Source organism: Apis laboriosa, unplaced genomic scaffold, assembly GCF_014066325.1.
Source record: "Apis laboriosa isolate Shangri-la unplaced genomic scaffold, ASM1406632v1 scaffold202_cov151, whole genome shotgun sequence".
NCBI lineage: Eukaryota > Metazoa > Arthropoda > Insecta > Hymenoptera > Apidae > Apis > Apis laboriosa.
The window spans coordinates 907,071-928,677 of record NW_025222291.1 but is presented as its reverse complement, the minus strand read 5'-3'; the positions used below and the strand labels follow the sequence as shown (position 1 = coordinate 928,677).

Here is a 21,607-nt window from a genome sequence, read left to right as displayed (position 1 = left end):
ATACATATTTTATTTGAATAATCATAAATACATGCAGCAACAATATTTAAATTTGAAAATAAAACTAGAGATATTATGTACATAATATATTTCATAATTTATTAATATTTTTATAATTGTATTTAATAAAATCAAATATATTTTGAGATTTAAAATAATAAATAATAAAAAATCATGAATATTATTTTATTTACATATAATTATTGCAAAAATTTTAACTAGGGAAATTTCATGTAAATTGATGCAAAATTAAATTTTATATGCACTGTAAATACATGAATGGAACATTCTGTAATAGCTGGTCACTGACTTCTAGGAAGTTTCTAGCAAGATGTCGGGGGGTGTTTTGCGTGATAAGCCGCTGGTATGCTTTTGGACGATATGACTTACCCATTGCAGTGTATGTATACAAAATTCTGGCCTATATTAAATCCCAGAGTGTTGTCATATTGCTGAAGTTAAAATTCAAATTTAGACTATTCTTATAACATTATAAATCAAGAAAACTAGGACTATTTGCAAAAATTGTCAGTGCGTGTACCACTGCCAAGACTAATATTTGGAATAATTTTAATTTTTCTTTTAATTGTGGGTTAAAATTTTTATTTTAAACAAAAAGTTTTTATCAAAATTGACAAACACGTTATTATTATTTAAAATTGGGATGGGAGCTAAAGCAAGTACTGTGGCACAATCTGCTGGAGACAATGGACAATCCTCTACTGGAGCAAATGAAACTGCAATGCAAGGATTTTCTATGCTACGTTCTCTTCCTGGAGGTGTTAGCATGTTACAACATCAACATCAGCAAGGAAATCAATCACAAACTTCTCGTATATCTGGAGATAATAGGCAGCGTGCTCGTTCTTTAAGTTCAGTACCAGATCTCACATCTGGTGAACAAAGCAATCTTGCTTCTTCAGTTGGAGTTGGAGTTGGTCAAGCACTTGGTTTGCAACAACTGGATTCAGATGATGCTGATGAAGAAAGTGGACGAGTTTATGCAGCACATAGTTTACCATCTCATATTTGGTCCCTTAATGGTAAGTTTATTAGTTATAATAATATATTGTATTCAAAATAATAATTATTTTTTCATCTCATTTATTATTATTTACATATATATATATATATATGTAAGTAGTTATTTACATATATACATATATATCCAATGTAATCACTATATGAATATATAATATAATAATATATTTATTGTTAAAATTTTTAATATGAAATTATAAAAAATTTATATAATCCATAAAATCAAAAATAAATATGAATTAATTAATATAATATAAATATTATCATTGATTACATAACTTTCTTTTTGATATGCAGCTATCTAGAGTACTTATATATAAATATAGATAAATTTCTGTTTTCAATTTTGTTTATTTTGGAAAATAATAATGATTCATTATATATTTTTTATATTCTTATTAATATGTTATATACTAAGAATTACTAAGTATAATTTTTTTATTTTTTAAATTGATTGTTTTTCAATTATGCTAAAAATTTAAATTTAGTGCATTATATGTTATAATGTGATATTAATTGAAGTGAAATTTTGAAAAAAAGTAAGGTTATGTTACGATCTTAAAATTTTTTGAAATAATTGCGGATAAAATATATAAAAATTTGTTTGATTGATTCGTGTTGTCATAGTAGTTGGCCCGGTAACCACATATGAATCGATTGCGTGATTTAACCTAGTTGCGTAAATTTTAAATTGCGACTGTAAAATAATAATTTTAAACAAAAAATTTTGTGCAACTTTATAATATTGTTTGTGATGGGTATAATAAAGTTATTTGAATTTTATTATGGGAATTATAATAAGTTCATGCCTAAATGAATCTGAGACAGAAGTTGTTCCAGTAAATCAAGTGAGAAGAATTTTTTATGGTATAATTTCTCTTAGTTTCATGACAATATGATATTATTAAAATAGCAAATAATATTTTATTTTATATTCAAGGTCTAAAATGTCCTGTTTGCTCCAAGTTTATTCTACCAGATGATATAGAATGTCACTTGGTTATGTGCTTAACTAAGCCACGTCTTAGTTACAATGGTGAGTTTTTGTTTAATAATTATAAATTTTTTTTATTGTATAAATATTATATTTTTATATAAGAAACAATTAAAAATAATTAATTTTTTTATATATATAAAAAATATGTATGTACATATATATATATTTTATATATATATAATATATAAAAAATTAATTATTGTTAATTTTTTGTATAAATAAATACAATTGAATAGTTTAAAAATAATTAATTAATTTTAATTAGTTTCTTTAAGATTATGTAGATTTTAGGAATCTTTCAAACAAATATATTAAATATTTTTTTAATCATTTTTTGAATAAAATAAAGCAGAAATTATTTAAAAATATTTTAAATAATTTAAAATTTAAACAAAAAATAAATATTTAAATTATATTTTATATTAAATTATATTTAAATAAATATTTAATTATATTTAATTAATATATTAAATGAATAAATATTTTTGATCAATTATGATATTAAAGAAAAGAAATCTTTAATCAATTTTCATATATAATAATATATAAAAAAATTTTTAAAAATATTTTTTTTAAAATTATAAAGATTTGAAATTTAAAATGATTTGATTGATTCATATTCAAATTATTGTTATTAATAAGTTATTATTAATATTATTTATAAATAATATTAATAAATATATTCTAAATATTCATTTATTTAAAAACAATAATTATAGTTATTTCTTTAAAATATTACTTCATTTTTGTCTTAATTTTACATATATAACTTTATAATGAAATACTTCATTATAATTTCTTTTTAATATATTCAATTTTAAATTCCTTTATTTTCAAATTTTTTGTTTCCGTAATTGCATATATACAATATATATAATTTATTTTATTTTATCAAAATATTTTTTTATTATTATTGTAGAAGATATATTATCTGATGAGAAAGGGGAATGTGTTATTTGTCTTGAAGAATTACAGCCTGGAGATGTTATAGCTCGTTTACCTTGCTTGTGTATATACCATAAAAAGTAAGTTATATTTATTTTATAATTTCTTATAAATGTAAATATTTATAAATGTAAATATGAAATTAATAAAATACAATTTTTTACAGTTGTATTGATAAATGGTTTCAAGTGAACCGTAGTTGTCCTGAACATCCTGGAGATTGATTTATACCTATTGAAGTTGTAATAGCACAATGCAACTTGTTTATTTCAAAGACTCTCATTATAATGGGAATAAAGGGGATGGAAATGAAAAAAATATGAAAAAAAGCTAGTCAAGATGGCTGCTAGTCCACTGTGCTGGTTGGTGTATGCAATTGTTTGACTGAATGAGATATACTCAATTTGATTATAAAAGCAGACATTGAACTAAATCCTTGATTATACTGTAAGCAGGGGACTTAAAAAATCGCCATAAGATTCAACGATACAATGCTATTATCTATATGTATCTGTAATTAATCTATTACTACTCTATAGCTTACTATCAATTGTATCATATTTACAAATTTTACTTAGTTTTATATTTTTGAGTCGGATTAGGGATAATTAGGCTAATCTGTTATTGATCATTGTATATTGTTTTTGGAGAAGGGAATATCATGAAATTTAGTCAAAAGCCTTGAATAACAATCGGGGAAACTTTATGTTATACAAGTTAATTGTAATTTTTATGGTTTCATTATAAATCTGACGTTTCATTTTTGTTGTTTGTTGGGAAATGTACACCAGAAAGGATATTTTTGATACTTTCATAAAAGAAAGAGTTGGATATATAAAAGTTTTAAAAAACAGACTTTTAGTAATAATGATGTTGAGAGAGAAATGCTGTACTAACAGTATATATAAAAGATTAGATTTAAATTTCTTTATTAAAATTTCAACTTTGTGATAAATTTCATTTATGTTTTTAGAGAATAGAAGTCCTGCAGTTATGAAATATAATTTATTGTTAAAGTTATATCATAATTAATATCTTTTTTACATGATAGGAATTAATTCATAGAAGTTTTTATAACAAAAATAAACGTGGTCTGTCAATTTTCCAATAATATATGCGTTGTATATATCTGGATTAGACTTGTATCATATAAGATAAAAAGTCTAATAAAATAAAAATTTCAAACCAAATAGAATTATAAAAATGATTTAAATATTCGGTATAATATCTATGATATTATAGAAATGAAAATAAAAATTATATGTTAATAAAAAAAAAGTAAAATTTACTATCATTTTCAACATTATAAAAAGTGATCAATGTTAATGTTATTTACAAATTATTTTATCTCAGGACGTAATATTTTTATAAGATATATGAATAACTGTTTTCTTTATAAACATTCAATATATTTTAATTATGATAGAAATATATACAATGTATGCGTTTATAATAGTTTTTATATTTCAATGTCACAATATAATTTCACTATTTTATGTTTTAAATGATATAAAAAAAATGATTCAATTTTTTTTTGAAATATTAATTTGTTGAAGTTTTACTTTTATATGTAGCCTTATATTCACTTTGTTATTTATGGAATAAATTTAAATAACACCATATAATTTACATGTCGTAATATTACACAAGAGAAATGTATTTTGTACATATTTTAAAACTAAATGAAAATTTCATATTTTATAGAATATATTTACCATATTATAATACATCTCAGATATAGATATCGTTTAAAACAATTTATTTTTTGAGTTTTTGTTAGAACTTAGAATTTCTTTATATTGAAGTAAGATATTTGAACATGAAAATAATAAAAAATAATTACATAATTGTTTAAAAAATTAGTTAATAATGCTAACAGAAGTGTTGAAATATAATTTTTAAAATAAAAAATAAAATAAGAACGAAAAAATTGAATTCTAGAATTCATTTTTTAAGAAACCTATATCTCAAATCTTTCACTATATTATGAAATAAAAATATATAAAATATAAAATATTTGAATAAAACGGATAGAAAATTTAATTTTTTTCGTTTAAAAATTAAAATAAATTATAACACAAAATTTAATATGTAAAAATTTTTTTTATTTTTCAATTTTATGAACAATTTAATTTTGCATTAGATAAAACAAGACGAAGATAAAGTACGAGATAGAGAGAGAATTATTATATATTATAATCAATTATTATTTATGATTGCTATAATTGTGTTGATTTGTTAATTTAAATTATATATCTAAATTATCGATATATTTTATTTACATTTTTTTATCTAAAAAAAAATCATGAAGAAATTTTTCATTATTTTGGATGAACTCAGATATAATATATAATCATTGAATTTAGAACAAATAAATCTAAGATTATTAAAAAAATCAAGACAAAATCAAAAATATAGAAATTGTTTCAAAAATTCAAGATATAAGATAACATGTATAATAATATCAAGGTTTAAAAGTTAATAGAATAGTTGAACCGACAAATTTCTGATAATTTCTGATAAATCTTGATCAAATACCAACATATCTTTAATTATATTCCTAGAATATAATCTAGTAAATTTATTTTCAATATATGATTTTTTTAAATCATATTAAATGACTTTATATAAAATTTTAATAAATTTTACTCATAAATTTTACTTATATTATTATCATTAATATAACAATATCATTAATGTACATTAAAAAGATATGATTTTATATATATATATAATAAATATATACTAATTGAATTGCTTTAGTACTATAATGAAAAAAAAATTTTAATTTAAATATCAAACAAGTTTTTATGTGCATTTAAAAATTTTTATCTTAAAATAACAAAATCTTTTAATAAAACAATATTATATACATAACATATATTATCTTTATAAAGATTCTTATAATATATAATCTTGAACATATATATGTAACAAATATCATAAAAAGAAACTCTCTCCTTTTATTATATAGTATATATTATAATTTATAAAATTCTTTAAGAATTATTACGATGTTAAATCAACAATGTGCAATATTAACTGCCATTGACTCATATATTGAACCACTTTTAATTCGCGTTCTATCGACAGAAAAACTTGGTTAGTTGCAATACATAAAATATATATTATTATAATATATATTATTATAATTTATATTATTATAATTTTATATTATATTAATTTATTTTTTAATTCTTTTTTTACAAGGGGTTTGTTGTGAGACAATTAAGATAGATTCTTTATCATCTAGTTGTGGAAAAGAACAAGGAGATCGTTTTAAATTATCTATTCCATATGCTAAACAAAATTTAGTGTGGAATGTGTTTTTTGATTCACAATGCCCTGAAATGGGCCCTGATTTTATATTTAATGATAATATTTTTTTAGCAGATATAGATGTAGATACTTTATCTGTTAAAGTACCTAGTCTTGCTAAATGGAATCCCAATGATGAAAATGCATTATTGAATGTTCTTAAAGAACTTTTATCATGTTATAAGGAACATCAGGTTTGTAATATTTTGTTTATAAATTTATTAACATTTAAACTATATTAAATTGACATGTTTTTCTCATAAATTAGATACAATTAATTCAAAAACAAACTCGATTACAAATAGAATATAATATGCTCATGACTTCGCAAGAAATCAGACAAGAAGATATTGAAATGATATTATTACCATTTAATTCTAAGCCAACAGAAGCAAGATTTTTAATAAGTTTATCAGTGGATCTTTCTCAGTTACAAATACGTACTTGCAAATCAGAGAGTGATGTTGCAATGCTTCTTGTAACATTTTCTGGAACAGATTGGAATCGTATTACTTCACAATTGCAGTTTTCAAAATCCTTAGAAGGAATTCTTAGTGAAATAGTTGAATTATATGTACCTTATTTTCCATCTGATACACATTTAATACATTATATATTAAAAATAAAAAAATTTATAGCAGCAAAGGTAATTTTTATTAATTCATTTGTTATTATTGTTTATAAAATATATTTTTATTGTAGGTAAACTCAGTTATTCAAAGTTTAGAAAAAAGAAGAGAGTATATAGCAGCATTTTTACTTCTAAAATATGAAGCTATTTTAGAATTTGATAGTATAAAATATACTTATGTATCATGTTTACTATGTGAAAATGACTTCTATGCAGTATTATATATTCATCTTCCATTAGGATTTCCTCGAGAACCACCTACTATTGAATTATGTTCAATATATCATATAACATCACAGGATACTGTTTATAGAGAAAAAGTAAAAAACTATCCTTATGAATTCATATGGACACCACGTGTTATGATTAAGCGATTACTTACATTTATTCAACGAAATGTAGAAACATTTAAATCCAATTCTATTAAAAATTGTTCTGCAATTCATGGTTAATTTATTAAATAATATAAATTATTACAATTATTTATAAGTCTCTTATTGTACATATTCAAGATTATTCTTTTTTGCATAAATGTATATTAAAATAACGATAAATAAAATACTACAGATAGGAAAATAAAAAAATTATTTTAATATTTTGATTTTATTAATTATTAATAATAATTTTATTATTATTTAATATTTGTTTTTTATATAATTAATAACAATTTTTTATGTTCAATTTTATATAATATATTTAATGAAACAAAAAAATATATACGTCATATATATAAATAGTTTTAAAAACATTGAGGTCAGTTCATTGTTTTGCGAATTATAAAATTACGAAAAGATTTTAAAAAATATAATAAAATTAATTTGACGTATATAATTTTATATATAATTATTAAAAAATATAACAAGAATAATCAATATTATAAGATTAACATTTATTTATATTAATAAATCAAGTAACTAATATACTATAAGAGGTTATAATATTATTTCTTATATATTTGTATGTAATAAAATTAATAAATGATATTATATATTAAGGGTTATATAAAACCCTTTTTATCTAATAATAAATTTATTTTCTCTTTTGGAAAAGCATTATATGCCACTATGATGAAATACTTGAATCAAACGGAAAGCATCAATATAGATAAAGATTTATTTGAAAAATATAAATTCAGTGTTGATCAATTAATGGAACTTGCTGGTCAAAGTTGTGCTATTGCTATTGCTCGTACTTATCCATCACTAAAAAACTCTGTACATAAGATTTTGATTTGTTGTGGTCCAGGAAATAATGGTGGTGATGGACTTGTTTGTGCTAGACACTTAAAACAATTTGGATATTTTCCTGAAATTTATTATCCAAAAAGAACAAATAATATCTTATATGAAAATTTGCTACATCAATGCATTGAAAATGATATTCCTTTGTTAAAAAATGATGTAGAATATATTGCTTCAAAACAATTGCATCAATATGGTCTTATAGTTGATGCATTATTTGGATTTAGTTTTAAACCACCTGTAAAAGATATATTTATACCTATTATTCGTTTATTAGAAAGTACAATTATTCCAATATGTAGCATAGATATACCATCAGGTTGGAATGTTGAAGATGGACCACCTACAGAAGGTGGAATAAAACCAGAAATGCTTGTATCATTAACAGCACCAAAATTGTGTGCTAAAAAATTTCAAGGAAAATATCATTACTTAGGTGGTCGATTTGTACCAAAAAAATTAGAAAAAACATATAATCTTAATCTACCTGAATATGTAGAAACTGACTTAATTATTTTATTAAATTAATTTTTTATATAAAATTTAATTATGTAATTTTTTTATTAAATATATTTAAAAATTTATATATTGTATTATAAATATGTACTTATATAATAATTAAAAATAAATTTCTAAAAAAGAATTGCGAAAAAAATAAATAATTACTATTCCTGAAAGAAAATAATCTTTTATAAAATGTTTTACTGTTAATAATTTATATTTTATTGAAATCAAAGAATACAAAAATTGAGTTGATATATACTTATATATTACATTTGTAATCAAAAACTAAATATAATATTTTTAATTAAAAATAAATTTTTATATATTTTTATTTTATAAATTTCATCTATATTATAACAGATTTTCCATTTAATATTGCTTCATATACATATATATATGATTTAATTTAAATTTACCGCTTCATATGTATATATATATATATATATATATAGATGGCGGTTAATGTTAAGAAAGTAACATCTTCATGTAGATAGAAATATATGAATAACTAATAGACAGTACAATCCAAGTGATATATTTTATTGATATTAAATTCCTTATAACAGATTGATAAATTGATATAAATTCATTATTACAGATTTTATAATTATTATTATATTATATATGATATAAATTTATAAGTTTAAAAAATGGTGGGTTTATTATAAATAATATATTTTTACATAAATTACATTAAATACTTTAGGTTAACTTTTTTTCTAAGGCACAAGAAGTAGAAGAAACTATGAAACGCATTCAATCACATAAAGGAGTGGTTGGAACAATTGTAGTTAATGGAGAAGGTATATGGCACTTTGATATCTTATATAAATTATTGTATAAAACTTAAAAAAAATTTATGTAGGTATCCCAATCAAATCTACATTGGATAACACTACCACAGTTCAATATGCAGGATTAATAAGTCAACTGTCAGACAAAGCACGATCTGTAGTACGAGATTTGGATCCAACAAATGATCTTACTTTCTTACGTATTCGTAGTAAGAAACATGAAATTATGGTTGCTCCAGATAAAGAATTTATACTCATAGTAATACAGAATCCAGTTGATTGATAACCAAAAATTAAAATATAAAATATTGTATGCTTTGGTAATTATTGATAAATTATTTTTTTTAAAATAGTTTATTTTAATATATATAATATATATAATATTTACAATATTTAATGTTTTAAATAAAAAATTTTTTAATTTATAAATTAATAGTAGAAATTAGATATTATTATCAAAATTTCAAGCACTGCAAAGTAATTAATGTAAACATAATTAAGTCATCTATATATAAATATAAATCTCAAATTAAAATTGTAACTTAATTAATATAGTTGAACCATTTGTGTTATAATTAATACTTCATATTTTTGTTTTCATAAATTGTTTCTAAAATAAATTTTTATTTCATCAAAATTTAATAAATTTAAAAATTTTTATTTAAGAAATTTTTATTTATTATTATATAAAATTTCAAATGAATTTAAATATTTTTTATTATTATTTTTTATTATTATTCTTATGCAGATTATGTATGTGTAATATTAAAATTTCATGAAGATTTCATTTCAAAAAGATAATATATAGATATTATAAAAATAATTGATTTTATTTATTACAAAACTTTATAAAATATTTTAAATATACATATAATAAAATATAGAGATTTACAATATTTAAATTTAATATTATAATTTTTGAGCTTATTATTTGATTTTTATATATTTATAATTTTTATATTTATAATTATATATTGTAAACAAAATTATAGAGAGCACAATAAAAATTGTACAAATACTATATTATAAGTGATTTCAATTTTATTTTTTCAACTTTAAAATTTATAATAAAAGTTAGAAAATTGATTTAACATAAAAATATTAAAAAGAATAATAAAATATTACTAGTTTGTAATAATATTTGTACAACTTTTATGAGATAAATTACATAATTATACATAAATTAAATATATTTTACTAAAATACTATATATATACTAATATAAATAAAAATAATTAAAAATCATTTAGCTATACAATTTTGATGTTTTAAGGATGGATGAAAAACACCATAATAAATAATCATAGCTATTATACCTAATAAAAATGGTACAATACAAAAAATAATAAGTATATTAAAATACCAAGAATTTTTAACTTCATTTGATGAAACATATATCCAAATAATAATTGCTATTATATTTTCAAAAAAGCAAATTATATAAAAGAACACATGTTTAAGTAATGTACTACCATCTATTGTATTTAGATATATGAACACATGTATTACACCAATTACCACAGAAAATAATATAGAATAAATACGTTCTTTAATTTTTGGCGAACAATGTGGAGCATGATTGGAATCTTTACAAAATTCCAATATACCATGGGAATCAATAATAATCCAAATAGTCATACTTATCCAATGAAAAATACAACCAATTATAGTATATATTGGCCAAATACTTGCCAGAACACTTAGAGATAATATTCTTGAAACTGAAAAATTATTTCAAAAAATAAATTTTAACTGTTTTGTATAATAATCATGTATACACACCTGTTATACAGAAATGCCATACAAATTGTAAAACTATTCCTATAATATTAATATTTAGTTTATCTTGTTGAGCCAATCTAATACTACGATGATAATTAGCCATTGCCCATCCCATACTTCCGAGTGAACTAGTAATACTAGCTATCTGATGAATAACTATAATGTAGATAAATATTAATTTTATTTCTCTTAATTAATATTATAAAATGAATTATATAAAAAACATACATTCAAAATTAATATTATTGTGATCATGTTTTAATAATATAGTTAATTGTAAAATTTGCTGAGGAGCAGCTTCAAGAAAACATTCAGATACTCTTAATAATGCAACATCTTGATCTTCTTTAAGCATTTTGAGGTAATATCGTCTTTGAGCATTACGATTATTTTGTTTGTTGAATTTACAAGCATTAAGAGCATATTTTAAAGTTCGATAATAGCGTAACACTGGTGTTAATTGAAATGCTATAAGTATAATGCAATATAATTTTTTTGATAACATTGCATGTATGCATTTAAGATCAGTAGAATCTGATGTTTCATTTGTCTAAAAAAAAAAAACAATGTTACATATTTAATTATATTAATTAATTTAATTATATTAATTATATTAATGTTTTTATTCAATATAATTTTTTACCTTGTTATCTTGTTGTTGCATTCTTCTGCTAATTATAACATTTATAAATGAAGGTAAAAAAATAAAAACAATTGTCCATGTAAAATATATTACTTTTTCAGCTAATAAATATCTTATTGCAAGATTTATATCAATTGCTACATCTAAAATATGCATAAGAATTGAAGATATAAGAAAAAAAATATCCAAATAAGATACAGTTGGATTTTTCAAAGGAACATCTACATCATCAATATTTATTTCTAATATAGGAAAAATATCAATAATTTGTCTTGTATGCAATTGTTTAGTCTGAATTTCCATATTTAAATATCGTCAAATAATCTTCAACATAATCTAAATAGTAATAACAAATATTAAGAGTTATAAATTTTAATTACTGATTTATTCAAAATTTATAATATTTTTATATTAAAAATAACCTTAAAGAGTTAAATTACAGAGATTTAAATTTTGTTGTCATTTTAGAATTTTTGTTATATTATATATAACTTTTATTTTGACTAATTATCTGTAATATGAAATACATATATATTTATTTATTTATTTCAATTAATATGTAAATATAATTTGATACATTTTAATACAATTGAATACAATTACTTTTAATTTATTTTTTTTAATTTGATATGTCATATGATACGTTATCGAACGTCATAATGTGATTATTCATAGTATTAAATTTATAGTATTAAATATTATAATTAAAAATGCATTAAAAATTTAGTACAACTTTTTATGTATATTTTATTATATTGCATATAACATTTTTGAATATGAAATTTAATAATTTAATATTATCTTTGATACTTTATATAAATAAAAGATATATATAAATAAATAAAAAAAAATACATATTTAATTGTTCTTCTTTTATGAAAGAGTACGAATTATCGTTGATTGTTGCCATGACACACTTTCTTTGAATATATTGTAATATGAAATATATTAGAATTAGAGATTTCAATATAATTTTAATACTATAGATTTATAATGTATAAAATTTAAAACACAAGATAAATTCTATATTAATTTAAATATTTATTTTAGAGTTAAAATTAAAATAATAAAATTAGAATAATAAAATTAGAATAATAAAAAAAACTTAAAGAACTTTCATATTTATAATTATATTTTATAAAAAATAAATATTTTACCTAAATATTTTACTTAAAAATTATATTTATGAAATATTATTAATTTAAACAAATTTTTTAAATTATACTTATTTAACATACATATAATATTATATATATATATATATATATATATATGCTGTATTAAATAAATATGTATTTAATTTTCAAAGTTTTTTCAAATTTCTTAATCATAAAAAATCTCAAATTTTATTAAATAAATGTTTTCTTTGATAGTCTTTAAGATATTTGTTATAAACATTATCTTTATTTCTCTATTTAAAAAAGTAAAAAAAATGCATAATTATTAATTTTATTAATTTTATTATATTAAAATGCATAATTAATGTTTATTAATTAATGAATGAAATTCATACATAATTTTTATAAGTTTTAATTACATTATATTTTATTAGTTTTAATTAATTCACAAATTATAATATTTAATTAATATTTAATTTTCTTATTCTTTATAGATATAAATATTTTACAGTTCTTTTTTGTTTTCTAATTTAAGAATTAATGTAATGTAATAAATTATAATTTCTTTAATATCTCAAATAAATTTTTCATTTTAGCATAATATATTTTTTTCTATATTAATTTGAATATTTTATTATGTTTATATTGATTTATATGATACATTTCAATTTTATCGCAAAATTTATCATGTATTAATATATTAATATCAAAATAAAATAATTGTAAAATAAAATTTTATAAAGTAGTTTTATAAAGTAGAGGTAATCTTTTTATTCATATTATAATAATATTATATTTATATTATATTTATATTATAATAATATTTTATTTATATTATAATAATTTTATAAAGTAATTTTATAAAGTAGAGGTAATCTTTTTATTTATATTATAAATAAATTATTATTTATTTATAATATAAATTTTATAATATAAAAAATTTTGGAATTCTTGAAAAATCATAATTAATAAAGATGTTTTATTAATGTTTTATTAATACTAAACACACATATATGCGATATATTATTTTGTGTTGTCATAGCAACTTATAGAATATAAAGATATAACCAAACACAAAGAAAATTGTTGATTAAATGAATTATTTATTATATCAGTGAATTATTTTTTCGTAATAAATGAATACAATAAATACTAAAAGATATCTCGTCATTATAATTATACAATATTTAATACTACTTTTTGATATCTTTGTTAATTCATTTACTAGCTTCTCTAGATCAAATTCAATCAATTTATTAATTCTTTATGTGTATGTGTTTTTTATTTTTGTAATATAGTAAGAAAATAAATATATTTATATAAATTGAACTTAATTTTTGTTTTTAAGGGCTCAAGATATATGTATTATTATGACTATCACACTTCTACTAGTTAACTTCTTTTCTACTTACATTTTTCAGGTAATTATCATTAAAAGTTATAAGAAAATTTAAAAATTTTTAAATAATATTGTAAAAAAATATATCCTTTTCATACAGATAGGATTAATACAATTATTATATACAAAATTTCGTATAACATTAATATTGTGTATTATATATATGGTATTAAGCATTACTTTACATATATGGGATATTAAACTGCATTGGTCATCACCTCTCAAATATTATTGGACTACAAATTTTCATATACTCTATTCATTACATAGAGGAGGTAAATATATTTTCAATCATATTTTAAATACACATATTATTTTTTACAATTTCTTTTATATTTAGTTACATTAAAGTTGCAGTTTTATACTATTATTTCTATAAGAGGGCATCTCTTCGAATCGCAGATCCAAGATTCTATGAAAGTTCAACATGGATTCAAAGCCAATTCATTTTTTCATAATTAATATTTATAATTAAATGTTATAATAAAGAAACTAATAAAAAATTTTCATTTGAAATAAATAGAAAAACATAATATAGATAATAAAGAAATTTGATTTTGTTATAGTAAGTATCTTTTTTTTGTTTACAAGAAAAATAATTAAAATAAAATTTGTTTGAATATATAATTTTTTTTTACTTTAATTTAAATTTTTAAAAAATAATTAAGTATGGTAGATATGTTGTAGATATAATATACAATATTAACATATATTTTTAAATGTATTTTTTAAAATAATTCACTTTATATACAATATAAAATGTATTGTTATAGTATTCTTTTACAATTATATTGATACTGTACAAAAATAAAATATAAAGTCTTGTACAATTTGTTATAAATACAAATATCAATTTTTAAAATAATAAGAAGCACATGCATATGTAATTCATATTATACAACATTATATTACATTTAATCATTAAATTATAAGTCATTAAACAAATAAAAATACATCAATAAAATATATCAATAATACAAGTATTATTTATAATATAAATTCTATTTCATAGTATAAAATATTAAGTTTGTACTACTTTACTTTAATATTTTTAAAGAATATAAATTAATATCACATAAATACACTTGAAGTGTATTACTGACAAAGTAATAGGAAAATTATCAAATAATTTATTTATTAAGGTATCTCATCATTTTTATCATTATTATTAGAAATAAAAAGAATGTTGATATGAAGTTACAAGTTTACAATGTTATTTAATTTAACATTTTACTGTATAAAGGTAAATTTATTATAAATTATTTATTAATCATTTTATGTTCGCATTTTAACTTTAGATGAAGTATTAATAATATTTCTTTGTAAAAAATACAAAGATGTAAAAAATTTATTTTTGTATTTTTTTTTGCAATATTTACAACATTAATATTTTATTTTCAATGCTTTATAATATTTAAGAATTTTTGTAAAGCATATCATAATACATCATATGTGTTGCAAATATGAAACTATTATTTTTTAATTTCTATAAATAATATTTTTTTATTGAATTTTTATTTTTTAGTTTTTCAAATATTCTATATAACTATTTTGACTGGTGAATTTTTTTATTAATTTAATGATATCTTATTATCTTAGGCTCATTTGAATAATAAAACAAGACTATTCATAATTCCGAATATTCTTTCATTAGAAGTACAATTTCAAAATATGAAGTTAATATTATATTTTTGTGAAAATAAATATATTTCTCTTTTGTAAGATATTTAACAAACTTATACATTCTGATTTCAATTTTTACTTTTAGAAAATATAAAATTCTGATAGTTAAATAAAAGTAAAAATGAAAAATATAAGCTTTATACAATAGCTGAATAAATTATATATCATAAAATTGGAATACATTGATGTTATATTAAAACTAATTTAAATTAGTAACTGACTTGGCTTATTCTTTCGTTCAAATTCGCCTAAATGTTTCATTTTAAACGTAGATTATATAAAAGCTATTAACATTATAATTGAACTTAATGCTTTCTTCATACAGTATGATTACTATGAAGAAAGAGTAACTTATCTATCAAATGAGGAGGTAAGGCCGTTCGCCTTGTATCATATAAAACTTGCACTTCTGCTGGAATTCTAGAGGGTGGTGCACAACATGCAGGTACACAATTATATTTACATGCCAATTTTCCTAAATTTGGACATTTTGCAGAAATTTTTGCCCACCATTGAAGAGGACAATAGTCAAGTGGTGCAGTAGATTCAGAATGATATTGTACAAGTTCAAGATCTGCTTTTTCTTCTGCAGGCATTCCACTTTTTATTGAACATAAACCTCCAAGTAAAAATTCCATGCCTGAGTATAATTAAAATATGTATATTTAAATGTATATATATATATTTATTAAAAATTTAAAAAATCAAAATTATTGTATAATTTAAATTTTACCTGATACACGACTTTTTTTATTTAAAGGTTCCTCTTCTACTTTGATGCTTATATTATCACCAGATTCTTCTTGTATTAATTTTGTCAACATTTCTTTTATATCAGTTGCTACTGAGTTTTTGTCTTCTTCAGTAGCATATGGTAATTGTTTAAACCTAGTATATACCATATGATATTAATTACATTTCTTTTCACTTAAAATAGAACTTATTTTAGTAATATGTAACTACCTTGGATCTAAAGTAGTTGCAATTTGAAGTAAAAGAGTAACATTATAATCTGCATATCTATCATAAAGCATATCAGATAATGATTCTTTGAAAGATTTTGCTTTCTCACTATCACTTTCTTTTATTTTAAGGTGAGAAGATACAAGTTGCCAGAGTAATGGTTTTAATAAAGAAATCAATGGCATTTTCTCCTCACTAAGTGTCATAATAGTAACTTTAAATGGTTCAAGTACATTTACAAGATCCTCTACAATTTTCCATTGATCATTTGTTAAATCAACTACTTCTTGATCAACACCTTCCATGCTCTCCAAAATTGATGTTACAATATTACGACGTAAAACCATTTGTTCAAGCATGTTGTATGTTGATGTCCATACAGGTGGATAATCCATTAACATAGCATTTTCTTCTAGCTACAATTATGTTAAATATATTTTAAAATTATAAATAAATTATAAATAATTTATAATAATAATTTTAATTTTAAAATTATAAAATTATAAATATATATATATATATATATAATTAATTTAAATGATTTATTAATAATAAAATTTAATTACTTCTAATAATTGTTCTTGCATAGCTAATGCTGCTGATGCAGCTGGATGACTTATAATAGCTCCAATAGCTGCTCTACATTTTGATAATATAGTTGCAACTTCTGGACTTTCAAAGCAAGCTTGAGCACATACTTGTAAGGTATAAAGTAAACAAGGAACTAATGTCAATCCTCGATTTGTTAAAGCATTCAGTAATTCTGTTCTAGATGTGGCTACTACTACTGCAGTTATCCTTTCTATTTTTAAATCCCAGTCAAGTAATAAAGAATCTATTGTATTACCCCATTGAGATTCCTCCCAATCTAAAGGAGCATGAATAGTACTTAACACTTTACATTCTAACACTGGTTCACCAGAGTTTTGATAATATACAGACACAGTAACAAATCGTTCATCAGAATTTGATTTCCATTCTTCAATAGTCAAACCTACTTCACTTGTAATACAAGAAAGAGTTGTTGCTACTGATTCACGAAAAGTATCATATATCTTTGGAATAATTTCTTCTTCTAATTTATTTTTACTTGGAATTTCACAAGGTGAACGTAAAGTGGCAACTAATCTCTGAAAACCTCGTCCTTCCACTACTTCTGGTAATTGTAAATCCATTATTATAAATTCAGCTATAGCATCTGATACAGTTTTTCCATCAATACTTGATTGATTAATAGAATTATCTTCTGGCATGAGAAAGGCCACATTTTGACTATTATTTCCAATGTTAGATCCACTTTTAATCATAACTCTTAAAGGTTGACCAATTGTGATATCATCTTCAATATTAGATAAACTTACATTTGGATCAGTTACAAATTGAATATCTCCATCTATTTGAACAGTACCATCTGCATTAGTAGTATAAATATGTTGAGTAGAAGTTAAACCTGTTTTTAATAATTTTTTTTGTGCTCTTCTTTCTTTTGTTTCCTGAGAAAGTACTTGTCTGCGTGGAGGATTAGTAGCTTCTAATTCTAAAAGTTCTTGAGCATGTTTATTTTGTAAATGCATACGTAAATTACTGGTATTACGATTATATGCAATTTGAGTTTTACATAATATGCAAACGATTTTTACTTTAGTAAGAATATCTCCATCATCTGTAGCTGGAAATCCGAAAAATTTCCAGTAAATACTTCTCATTGACATAGGTACTACTAATTTTTTATAAGTATAAGTATACTTTTCTTCCATCATTTTGGCAAGTACCATTTGCATTTCGCTTTTCGAATCATCTGTTGTTGCAGATTTTCTGTTGTTAGGCAATGTTATTGGTTTATTTTCCATAATTGTAATTCAAAATACATAGGTACCGGTACGTCTTATCTTCTAGATATTAAAATATACATATACAATATTTCTCACAATTGTAATATTTCATAGCGTTTTTTCTCGTCAAAATGGAAAATTTTTGTTGCATAATTTAAAATATATCTGTTTATAAAGATGCATAATCTTTTTTACACGTTCTCGTCTTTTTATGGTTATAAAGGAATAACAAATTTACCGCGAATACTACGATATCTCAAAGCAATGTTTGACGAATTATTTCACAGATATCGAACTTCAATTTCTCGTTTCGAAAAGAACGATGCACGATCGGTTATCGACCACCTCTCGTAACGATGCTATCGACTTTAGTTCACTTACTCAAAGAAATATCGCTACGTAGAGTTCTCAACTAATCGATTCCATAAAATAGTATAGCTTCGATGAAGCGCCATCTGTATCGATTATTCTTTATTTTGTTCTTTAGATGAAATGTAAAATGTATTTATATAAAAATTAAAAAGTAATATTTTTCGTTATTCAAATAATATTAATTATTAAAAACTATAAACAATATTAATATTAATATATTAAATATATTATTTTTCGATTTAATATAAGAACAACATCTTGTTATATCAAATATTTTCTTATTCTATTAAAAGTGTAATTTTTATAAAAAAATTGTTGATAATAACTAATAATTAATAAAAATAAAAGAAATTTTATGAAATATATAATTTTATGAAAACGTGAATACAAAATATTAATATTTAATGAAGTAAATACTTGTTTTTGGAAAATTAACCTAAAATTTTATTTGTATTATTCTACATCGTCATTTTATATTTTATAAAAAATTGAGAATATATACTTTTTATTATTTTTATAGTGCGATATATTAATTTTAATTAGAATTATTTTAAACTATAAAAAATGTACATAACCAAAAAAATGAAAATATTTTTATATTTAATATTATGGAGGTTATTTTCTGTCTTCATGGTTCAAACTGCCCATGTAGCAGATGAATATTGGCAATCATTAGAAGTTGCTCATCATTTAGCATTTGGATATGGATATCTTACATGGGAGTGGACAATGAAAATTCGTAATTATATTTATCCATTTTTATTATCTATCATATATAGAATATTGACATTGATATCCTTGGATTATGTAATAATTTTAACAACTGCACCTCGAATTCTTCAAGCAATTTTCAGTGCTTATGGAGAATACAAATTCTATGAATGGACTAAAAACAAATGGACATTATATAGTTTATGTATAAATTGGTATTGGTATTATTGTGCTACACGTACATTAATAAATACTATAGAAACTACATGTACTATGATAGCTTTGTCAATATATCCATGGCGTGGTAATAATATTAAAACTGTAAAGTATTTATGGATTGTAGGATTTCTATGTATGATTAGACCTACTGCTATTATTGTATGGTTGCCATTATGTTTTTATCATTTATATACAAATTTACAAAATAAGTGGAAAATAATATGTCAGTATAGTGTAATATGCATTATTTGTTGCGTAACTTCAATATTATTAGATACTTACTGTTATGGTATTTTAGTCATTTCTCCTTGGGAGTTTTTTCGTATGAATATACTTCATAAAATTGGAAATTCATATGGTACGCAACATTTCTTATGGTATATTATATGTGGATTACCAGTACTTTTAGGGTGTTATTATATTGTGTTTTTATTATGTATTTGGCAAATAATGAAACACCCATCTTTTTTTCATTATCAAGCAGTTATGTTATTTGTTATATGTTGGACACTTAGTATTTATTCTTTGTTGTCTCATAAAGAATTTCGATTTTTATTACCTCTTTTACCAATGTGTATATATATATGTACTTCTTGTACATTCCATTTGAATATGAAATTTATGAAAACAGCAAGAAAAATTTTTGTAGGATTTTTAATATTATCTAATGTATTACCTGGTCTTTATTTTAATTTAATACATCAACGTGGATCATTAGATGTAATGAATATTCTTCATAAAGAAATTACTAATAATAAGAATACAAACAACATATTATTTTTAACTCCATGTCATGCTACTCCTTTATATAGTCATTTACATATAAATGTATCTATTAAAATATTAACTTGTGAACCTAATTTGACTAATAACATAAACTATATGGATGAAACAGACATATTTTTTACAAATCCAATGCAATGGTTGGTTGAAAATTATGATATTAATAAAAATATTACTATTCCGAATTATATAATATTGTTTGATAATATTGTACCAAAAATAGATCGATTTTTAAGTCACTATCAATTGTTATCGGAAATTTTTTATACACATTTTCCACAATCAAATTATGGAAAATATATTTATGTATATAAACATAAATGAACAAATAACTTCTTCAACAGTTTTAAGTTAATAGAATAAGTTATTACAATAGTTATAAGTTATACAATAATAAAAATAATAAAATTATAAAATAAAAATAATTAAATTTTATAATTTATTGAATGATGGATTAGATGAAATGTAACCAAATATAATAAATAGAAAATAAGAAAGATCGAAGGAAAATCAAAAAAATTTTATTAAAATCATAATTTGCAAATATAAAAAGCTTCGATAGATAATGATTATTATTCGATTTTCAATGATAAAAAATTGATTGAAAGATTAACTTATATCAAATAATTTC

General features: G+C 20.7%; 8 protein-coding genes across 12 annotated transcripts; 6 read left to right on the top strand and 2 right to left on the bottom strand.

Moving 5' to 3' along the window:
* Positions 1-325: 325 nt before the first annotated feature.
* On the top strand, positions 326-4,173 carry LOC122712479 (E3 ubiquitin-protein ligase ZNRF2). Its single transcript, XM_043932192.1, has 4 exons — positions 326-1,043; positions 1,982-2,077; positions 2,958-3,063; positions 3,150-4,173. Exons 1-4 carry the CDS (start codon positions 665-667, stop codon positions 3,205-3,207), a joined length of 639 nt encoding a protein of 212 aa, XP_043788127.1. The 5' UTR covers positions 326-664; the 3' UTR covers positions 3,208-4,173.
* Positions 4,174-5,894: 1,721 nt separating this feature from the next.
* LOC122712511 (BRISC and BRCA1-A complex member 2-like) lies at positions 5,895-7,508 on the top strand. Its single transcript, XM_043932235.1, has 4 exons — positions 5,895-6,085; positions 6,194-6,495; positions 6,570-6,947; positions 7,004-7,508. The coding sequence occupies exons 1-4, from the start codon at positions 5,998-6,000 to the stop codon at positions 7,382-7,384; spliced, it is 1,149 nt and encodes a 382-aa protein (XP_043788170.1). The 5' UTR covers positions 5,895-5,997; the 3' UTR covers positions 7,385-7,508.
* Positions 7,509-7,830: 322 nt separating this feature from the next.
* On the top strand, positions 7,831-8,801 carry LOC122712498 (NAD(P)H-hydrate epimerase). The gene is made up of 2 exons (XM_043932222.1): positions 7,831-7,889; positions 7,983-8,801. The coding sequence occupies exon 2, from the start codon at positions 7,997-7,999 to the stop codon at positions 8,699-8,701; it is 705 nt and encodes a 234-aa protein (XP_043788157.1). The 5' UTR covers positions 7,831-7,889; positions 7,983-7,996; the 3' UTR covers positions 8,702-8,801.
* A 380-nt stretch (positions 8,802-9,181) lies between these two features.
* LOC122712450 (dynein light chain roadblock-type 2) lies at positions 9,182-10,853 on the top strand. Of its 3 annotated transcripts, XM_043932139.1 has the most exons (4): positions 9,182-9,330; positions 9,384-9,480; positions 9,543-9,791; positions 10,745-10,853. In XM_043932139.1, the coding sequence occupies exons 1-3, from the start codon at positions 9,328-9,330 to the stop codon at positions 9,752-9,754; spliced, it is 312 nt and encodes a 103-aa protein (XP_043788074.1). In that variant the 5' UTR covers positions 9,182-9,327; the 3' UTR covers positions 9,755-9,791; positions 10,745-10,853. The 3 variants fall into 3 exon arrangements, with proteins under 3 accessions (XP_043788074.1, XP_043788073.1, XP_043788075.1); XM_043932138.1 differs by lacking the exon at positions 10,745-10,853 and having other exon boundaries at positions 9,184-9,330; positions 9,543-10,017; XM_043932140.1 differs by lacking the exon at positions 10,745-10,853 and having other exon boundaries at positions 9,189-9,330; positions 9,402-9,480; positions 9,543-10,015.
* Positions 10,714-12,229, bottom strand: LOC122712446 (XK-related protein 6-like). The gene is made up of 4 exons (XM_043932134.1): positions 11,897-12,229; positions 11,482-11,803; positions 11,254-11,409; positions 10,714-11,192 (listed from the first exon to the last, which is right to left on the bottom strand). Exons 1-4 carry the CDS (start codon positions 12,197-12,199, stop codon positions 10,714-10,716), a joined length of 1,260 nt encoding a protein of 419 aa, XP_043788069.1. The 5' UTR covers positions 12,200-12,229.
* A 1,921-nt stretch (positions 12,230-14,150) lies between these two features.
* On the top strand, positions 14,151-14,961 carry LOC122712449 (transmembrane protein 138). 2 transcript variants are annotated; one of them, XM_043932137.1, is made up of 4 exons: positions 14,151-14,284; positions 14,363-14,435; positions 14,514-14,688; positions 14,765-14,961. In XM_043932137.1, the coding sequence occupies exons 1-4, from the start codon at positions 14,151-14,153 to the stop codon at positions 14,869-14,871; spliced, it is 489 nt and encodes a 162-aa protein (XP_043788072.1). In that variant the 3' UTR covers positions 14,872-14,961. The 2 variants fall into 2 exon arrangements, with proteins under 2 accessions (XP_043788072.1, XP_043788071.1); XM_043932136.1 differs by having other exon boundaries at positions 14,754-14,961.
* Positions 14,962-16,033: 1,072 nt separating this feature from the next.
* Positions 16,034-19,223, bottom strand: LOC122712484 (E3 SUMO-protein ligase ZBED1-like). 2 transcript variants are annotated; one of them, XM_043932201.1, is made up of 5 exons: positions 18,832-19,223; positions 17,626-18,728; positions 17,060-17,475; positions 16,830-16,984; positions 16,035-16,736 (listed from the first exon to the last, which is right to left on the bottom strand). In XM_043932201.1, exons 2-5 carry the CDS (start codon positions 18,631-18,633, stop codon positions 16,414-16,416), a joined length of 1,902 nt encoding a protein of 633 aa, XP_043788136.1. In that variant the 5' UTR covers positions 18,634-18,728; positions 18,832-19,223; the 3' UTR covers positions 16,035-16,413. The 2 variants fall into 2 exon arrangements, with proteins under 2 accessions (XP_043788135.1, XP_043788136.1); XM_043932200.1 differs by having other exon boundaries at positions 16,034-16,736; positions 17,626-19,223.
* Positions 19,224-19,760: 537 nt separating this feature from the next.
* Positions 19,761-21,300, top strand: LOC122712507 (GPI mannosyltransferase 3). The gene has a single exon (XM_043932232.1). It carries the CDS (start codon positions 19,828-19,830, stop codon positions 21,298-21,300), a length of 1,473 nt encoding a protein of 490 aa, XP_043788167.1. The 5' UTR covers positions 19,761-19,827.
* Positions 21,301-21,607: the final 307 nt, after the last annotated feature.